General features: G+C 44.0%; 1 protein-coding gene across 1 annotated transcript; it reads left to right on the top strand.

Annotated features, from left to right (window-relative positions):
* The first annotated feature begins 271 nt into the window (after nt 1-271).
* On the top strand, nt 272-4910 carry RPS4X (ribosomal protein S4, X-linked). The gene is made up of 7 exons (XM_014532728.1): nt 272-353; nt 1054-1131; nt 1565-1745; nt 1917-2014; nt 3224-3395; nt 4136-4293; nt 4746-4910. The coding sequence occupies exons 1-7, from the start codon at nt 351-353 to the stop codon at nt 4845-4847; spliced, it is 792 nt and encodes a 263-aa protein (XP_014388214.1). The 5' UTR covers nt 272-350; the 3' UTR covers nt 4848-4910.
* Nucleotides 4911-8002: the final 3092 nt, after the last annotated feature.

The raw sequence follows: 8002 nt of genomic DNA, 5'->3' as shown, positions 1-8002 counted from the left end.
ATGAGGAACTGTATTTAAAGGGCCAGAAGGTTGAGAACCACTGGTCTAGCTCATCTTGGCATTTCTAGCACCTAACACAGAATCAGGTGCCTCAGAGGAGGAGGAAGGGAGGGAAAGGGAGGGAGGAGATTGCTTTTTGGAAACCGCCCTTTTTCAGCGGCCCTTCCCAAGCTCTGGATCTATGACCTCCCACCAGCAGGTGGCAAGATAGTCCCTGCTCCCCTTGAAAGAGTGGGGTGGGCGGAGCATCCAGGGTGGGCGGAGCATCCAAGGTCGGCGCGCGCAGCCTCCGACCCTTTTTTCTTGGTGCACCGGAAAGAGGCGGTCCTCTTTCTTTGCCTAGCGCAGCCATGGTAAGACAACTTTTTTGCGAGCTCTTGGGATACCATCAGCCTCCATCCTCCCAGGGCCAGGACTATCCGGACTTTCGGGGCCCCCTCAGGGAGTGGCCGGGCTGAGGCAAACGGGGTTTGGCCTGCAGGGTTGGCCCAGGCGGGCTGGAGAGCGAGGGAGGAGGTGATAGGTGGCTCTGGCGGGAAGGCCTTGGTCTCTGGCGGGCCACGCACACTTCCCCCGCTGGGAGGAGCGGCTTTCTAATCAGGCCGGGACCTGGAGGGCCAGGGCTGGTGGGTAGCAGCTGCAACTGGCAGAAAAGGATTTTCTTCGTCATTGTCTTTTTGGCACGGCCTTACTTTGCGAACTGAGGCCAGTAAGCATCTGTACACAGCATTCAATAGGCTTCCGCATTTTAAAGTGAAAGCCAGTGTTGGCTTTTGGCTTTGGAGTGAAGGGGAGCAGCTATTGACACGTGGTTGTGCTGAGGTCAGGTTCATCGCCACCAGACGCTCGTGTTGGGAAAACTTTTCTATTTGATCAACAAGTAGAAGCACAGATTGGGTCCTGGTCCATATTTCTGTTGCCGGCTGGCTGTGTGCCAAGAAGTTCAACCCCTGTCGGTTTCACCAGTATAGTGTCCTAGAAAAAGTAAAAGCTTCGAGAAGCAGACACACTTTTAAGCAGTAACATGAAAATACTTACAAAACTCTTCCTCAGGCTCGTGGTCCCAAGAAGCATCTGAAGCGTGTAGCAGCTCCAAAGCATTGGATGCTGGATAAACTGACTGGTGTGTTTGTAAGTATCATATTGTAATTGTATTTCAAGGGACAGTTTTACTGAGATATAATTGACATAATTTAAGGGACATATTTTATACTATTACGTTCCTTTATGTCAGACATCCTTGATTGCTGTATTCATAATGTTTCTTGCAGTGCCTCCCATAAGATTTCTGTACCTCATTTATTCCACATACCACATAGTACACTTACATGGACTCAGGACCCACGTGTACTTAACAGGCCTGGTCCTTTGAAGGGGGGGGGGAAATATTGTAAAATTTTAAGGTATGGAATAGTGTAAGCTTTAAATACCTCTTGTTGACCTAAATTGGAGGGGGGTTGATGGACAGTCTGGTGTCTAGGTAATGGATCTTGGGATTTGGAAGGTGGATTTGTGTGAGTCCCAACAATAGCTTGAGAGGGTGTTTTTTAAAATCATTTCACAGGCTCCTCGGCCATCTACCGGTCCCCACAAGCTGAGAGAATGTCTCCCTCTCATCATTTTCTTAAGGAACAGACTTAAGTATGCTCTAACAGGAGATGAAGTAAAGAAGATCTGCATGCAGCGGTTTATTAAGATTGATGGCAAGGTCCGAACCGATATAACCTACCCTGCTGGCTTTATGGGTAAGTGGTTAGTACTTGGCTCCTTAAAACATTAAGTAGCTCTCATCATTAGCCTTAGGAATCCATGTTGTTTTAAATGGGAAGCATTTTATTTTTTTCTTACTGTGGTATAGTTATGCAACATGGGATAGTGGGGTCACTATAGTAACCTTAGTTACTGTTTGATATCAGATGTCATCAGCATTGACAAGACTGGAGAGAACTTCCGCCTGATCTATGACACTAAGGGCCGCTTTGCAGTTCATCGTATTACTCCTGAGGAGGCCAAGGTGAGTGCAAGCAGACTGGGTTTTCATTCAGTAAAATTACTTAGGTACATGGGCTGGTCTATTGGGGTGAGATAGGTAAATTAAGATTACTTAAAATCTTGTATCTGGAAATGTCCAGTTAACAATTTGGTTAAATTCTATCATATGTGCAATTTCCTGTTGTGTTATTAAAAGGATTTCTAATAGCTGTATAGCAGTCTGTTGCTGGATGTCTAATAACTGACCCCCATTTTAAGTTAACATTCTCAACAGATTTTCTTTTTTTTTTTTTTTTATGACAGATAAATTCCAGTTGAATTGTGACTTCCTGGTTGTCTTTTTTAAAGGCAAGGATTTATGAGTACCTAAAATAAGGGTCCTCTAAGGATAAAGGACTAGAAAACCAATATCTAGTCCAATCCAGTTGGCCCTTTGTCATATCTCCATTACTCTAGAGGGGAAAGGTGTTAATGGAGGAGACTGAAAATCCTTGGGCACTATTTTGAGATAGCTTGAAAAAAGATTATAGACATTGGTTGTTTTATGAAATTTGTTGTGATGGTTTACACAAAGGTTTATGGTTTCTTGAATTATTGGCTGTAAATGAAGGTTGATGTGTGTGATTCAACTCCTAACTTCCTTAGCTGCCTTGTTATTGGCAGGCTGGAGGGTATGTTCATGACATCGGGGTGATTTGATTTAGTTTAAAATGTCAGGGAATGATAAATCCAAAGCTGAAACATTTTGTGAGGTATTTGTTGATTGGATTAACTTCTAATGCAATTGCAGTTCTTGAGACACTCAGTTGTGATGCACAGGGAGCCACTAAGAGGCACTTTTTAGGAATGGTGAGGGAAGAATTCAGGGGCTCCATGAGGCTTAAACAGCCTGGGGAAAGGAGGGTGATCAGCCCACTCCATGGAGGAATTAGGATTTATGGTGCCTTCGTGCCTTGGATTTTAACATGGGGTGATGTGCTGCTACAAGGAAAATCCCATGGTGACATTAGAGAGAGGGGCAATGTACAAGATAAATTTGTGGAGGGTGGCAAGAAAAGTCAAGGACACATTCTGCTGTAGTTCGGGAAACCAGCACTTCCTATGTAGGGCTGTTGCCTTTGGCTGCTAATTGCATTTGGCAACTTGTGGCTTTGAAAGAACCTTTTTGTCCACTGTGGAGCATAGTGCATGTGTACTAGACTAAATGAAGCTAACCTTTGTGTGTTTCTAGTACAAGTTGTGCAAAGTGAGGAAGATCTTTGTGGGCACAAAAGGAATCCCTCATCTGGTAACCCATGATGCTCGCACCATCCGCTACCCTGATCCCCTCATCAAGGTGAACGACACCATTCAGATTGATTTGGAGACAGGCAGAATTACTGATTTCATCAAGTTTGACACTGGTAAGCAAGCCTCTACACTACCTGGGCATTCTCTTGAAAGCCCAGCTATAAGAGCTGTTTAGGTTTTTTGTTTTGTTTTATTTTTTCCATCACCATTTATCCCTTCTGTGCCATCTTCCCTGCAAGAGCTGTTCTTTGCTTTTCTCTCCCCCCACCCCCACCCCCTTTTTAAAAAATTTTTATTAATTACATTTCATCAGTCAGGGCCTGGGTACAGAGTTTTCGTTTGAATCTTCCAGGTGATTCCATGCACCTAGTTAGCAACAGAAGCTAGATGTCCTTTGTTGTAGTAAGGGAAACTGGAGAGTGTAGCTACTCTAAGGCCCAAATGCTCAGAATATTCTGGATGGCTGAGGTGAAGTCTGGCATAGCACATTCTCAGGCCTGTTCTAGATGTCTCAAATTCCCCTATCCGTGGAAACAGCTTGAGGGCTGGGCAGGTAAGTCTGGTGAAAAAGCAAGCCAGCCTCTTTGTAACAAGAGCTCTTGTTAATGCTGTCATTGTGCCTTGGAAGAACAGCATAGTCTAGGCAAGACATAGTTTGTACCTGGCAAAGTGGGTGCAGTAGAGTTCACATTTGTTACGTGTGTAGGAGGGATGGGAGAAATCTTAACAGGCCTGGCTTGGGTAACAGATCCACGGGAGTAAATTTGAATGAGAGAAGGGATTAATGAACTTACACCTGTCTCTGTCATGTAATACACTCGGTTGTAATAGCAGATTATTCCTTCTTGCCTAGGTAACTTGTGCATGGTGACCGGCGGTGCTAACCTGGGAAGAATTGGCGTAATCACCAACAGGGAGAGGCACCCTGGTTCTTTTGACGTAGTTCATGTGAAAGATGCCAATGGCAACAGTTTTGCCACCCGGCTCTCCAACATTTTTGTAATTGGCAAAGTAAGTCTTGGGTTTCCCTTCTCTCCAGTCTAAGGAAAACCTGTAAATGCAGGTACTGCTGGGATTGCAGCTCCTGACGGACTGGCTGTGCAGAACCTAGTGTGAAGCTGCTTCTGGGATAGGGCTCACATAGAGTGGGGCTGGGCAGACCTGTGCTTTTTTAGTGTTGCAGAAACAGCAGGAGGGCTGATCACCTTGGTTGGTAAAAAGTGCCAATGGTGATCATCAGCCTTGTAGTTTTTGCATTTACGTATATGGGCAGCAGGTTTAGGGGAATGGCTCCAAGTAGTGAGTGTTTCTGAAAAACCAGCATCCAAGTGTCTGAAGACTTCTTGGCTGTTGCTAAGTGCTTGCACAAGCAGGCTTCTGTTCCTTTAAATGACATGATAAATGTGCCGAACTGCTAATGGAGTTGGTGTATAGCAGGTTTTGATTCTTGTTTTCTCCTTCAGGGCAACAAACCATGGATTTCCTTACCCCGTGGAAAGGGTATCCGCCTCACCATTGCTGAAGAGAGAGACAAGAGACTGGCGGCCAAACAGAGCAGTGGCTGAAATGAGCTCTAGGTGACATGATTGGAAAAGTCTTTGTACTTAATTAAAGATAATACAGCATGATTAATTGCCTTTTTGGTATGAGAGGGTTGGGTTTTTTATTTTTTTAATTTAGTTTCCTGCTATTCTACTTTATAACATGTAAAGCAGATGGAATTTTTCAGACATTCTATTTACCTTCCTGTGTCTGTTACAGGCTGGGCTTGGGTGGTGATGGGAAGGAGAACACACCTGACAAAGAAGGAACAGCAGCCCTTGACTTGGCCAAGACCTTGTCTACCCTGTTAAGTCTTCTTGACTTTAAAAGAAAATCAGTGCCTTCCTTTATCTCTGGTCTTCCTGCCACTGCTGTCCTCAACTCCAACCTCAGGTCTCTGCAAAACAGAAAGTGTGTGGAAAATAAACTTGTTCCTGCTTCCTTGACCCTGTAATGTCAGGTGGGACTTGACTGCCAAACCCCAAAAGTGCCCCTGCTGTAAGATGCCAGGTCCTATACCTGTTCATCTCAAGCCCTGGGTCTTCTCCAAAAATTATTGTGCCTTTTGCTGTTAGCCTTCTCAACCAGCAGTTATTCCCATTACACTATAAAGCATGTCTTGCAAAAACCAAAAGCACCTTTGTCTCCCATAGCCAGGCTTCCCAACCTTCACATTCATTTAATGTCATTATTTGCTACAATCTACGCAGGCTTCCTAAATCAGTGGTTCTCAACCTTCTGGCCCTTTAAATACAGTTCCTCATGTTGTGACCCAATCATAAAATTATTTTCATTGCTACTTCATAACTGTAATGTTGCTACTGTTATGAATTGTAACGTAAATATCTGATATGCAGGGTGGTCTTAGGGAACCCCTGTGAAAGGGTTGTTTGACCGCCAAAGGGGTCGCAACCCACAGGTTGAGAACCGCTGTCCTAAATCATCCCACCATGACAGGTTTGGGGTTGAAAAACTTGGACATATTTCTCCATCTGAGGCATGCATGATGCGTCTGTGCCAAATCACTATATTTAACTGGGGTTGTCTAATGGTCATCCCTGGTTCCCAGGCCTGTGGTTCAGAGAAGAGGCCTGCTGAGGAACTGGCTTGGCCCCTGCCTGAGTCAAGAGTGGCAGAATACTGGTCTGGAATAACTGAACATCATCCAAAGGAGGCATGTCCAGGAGTCTCAAGCCCAGATTTGGCCATACAGGACTCCCCTGTTTGACAAATTGCAAACTCCAAATCACCACTGGCAGGGGCCTCAGGACCTCTGCTTAAGCAGAAACAGAGAGTGGAATCTTACCCATACAGGCCATTGTGAGGTTCTCTGTTAGAAGTAAATTGGTGCCCCCTTGAGGAATGGGCAAGTGAGGCTGAAAAGTCCAAGTACTAGGGTCCCTGAATGCTGGTGGGTTCTCTGGCTGCACCCACCTTGGCTGTACTTCTTTCTAGGTTCTAAGTTTCGGCTAAGGAACCAAAGCAAATGGGAATGAGGCTTCCAACTTGGTTCCACAAGTGCGTTTTTTTTCTGAATACTGATAGGCCGGCCATCTTACATAATGGGAACTAGTGTGTTCAGCTGCAGTTTCCTCACATCACCAGAATTTTTTTTAAGACATTTTAAATTTGTTTTAATTTTTTTAAGCTGCACAAATTTTTTATTAGCAACTAACCCCAGTGCGGGAAAAGTTGACATCCTAACACCAGATCATGTCAACAGACTCAGCCAAAGTGGCCTGTATCATTGGAATGAGCTACAAGTTTCCAAATAAAATAGCTCTTTGTAGGGCTTTTCAAGGCTTCCAATTTGATTCATGAAGTCTTAACAGCCTTTACGGATCATCTCGGCAAGGAGGCAGACGTCCCAAAATGAAACAAGCAGAACTTGGCAGGGCGGCCTCATGCTCCCATCAGGGCAACACAACTTTGAATGAGAACAAGAATACAAACATCTAGGACTTGTGTACTTCATAGTTCACAACTGACATCTTGATTTTTTTTTAATTTTAATTCTCATCCGAGGAAATGTTTTCATTGATTTTTAGAGGAAGAGAGAGAGAAATATCAATTGCTTGCCTCTCGTATGCACCTGGACCGGGGATGGAATCTACAACCTTTTCTGATGGGTGGAAGAACACTCCAGTCAGCTGAGCCATCCAACCACAGGGCCCATCTTGATTTTTTAATACCCAAATCCTGTGTTCTCGTTGCTAAACCACAGAAAGTGATATCCATCCCACTGCTCCCTGATCGATGCCAATCTATCCAATCCTCTGTCATGGCAAATTCCATTTTACCAGTTACGCAGGCCAAACACTGGACATGTCCTTGACTTGTTTCCTTTTATCATGCTCCACATATAACTTTATTAGGAAATCCTCTTGGCTTTACCTTCAAAATATATGTAGAATCCATATTTGGTGGTATTTAGAAATTATTAATTTTCTGTGTAATCAGTCATCTTTCAGAGATACATACTGAAAGATTTGCAGAAGAAATGAGAAGCAATCTGGAATTTGCTTTTAAGATAATCTAGTGCAGCGGTTCTTAACCTGTGGGTCTCGACCCCTTTGGGGGTCGAACGACCCTTTCACAGGGGTCGCCTAAGACCATCAGAAAACACATACATAATTACATATTGTTTACAGTAGCAAAATTACAGTTAGGAAGTAACAACGAAAATAATTTTATGGTTGGGGGGTCACCACAACATAAGGAACTGTATTAAAGGGTCGCGGCATTATGAAGGTTGAGAACCACTGATCTAGTGGGTGATGAAGATCAATGAAACAAAATTGTCCATGTACTGATAATGTTAAAAATGGGTAATGGGTACAATGGGGTTCATTACACTAATGGCTCTATTTCTATGTGTGTTTGATATTTTTCATAATAAACTTATAAAAGAAGCAAATAGTATGCTGTCTGACCTTCTTCCCAAATAAATTTGGACCACTTATCGCCTGCATGGGCTACCACCTTGGTCTGAGCTGCCAAACAACTCTTGTCTATGTTGTAGAATAGAGTAGCAATTTTAAATCTTTTTCATCTTGTGGCACACAAACTAATTAAAATTCTGCGGCACACTAAAAATATATATTTTGCCGAACCGGTTTGGCTCAGTGGATAGAGCATCGGCCTGCGGACTGAAGGGGCCCAGGGTCGATTCCGGTCA

This window comes from Myotis brandtii, unplaced genomic scaffold (genome assembly GCF_000412655.1).
Source record: "Myotis brandtii unplaced genomic scaffold, ASM41265v1 scaffold903, whole genome shotgun sequence".
Taxonomy (NCBI): Eukaryota; Metazoa; Chordata; class Mammalia; order Chiroptera; family Vespertilionidae; genus Myotis; species Myotis brandtii.
The sequence above is the reverse complement of the archived record's forward strand: the minus strand, read 5'-3'. Positions and strand labels throughout refer to the sequence as shown.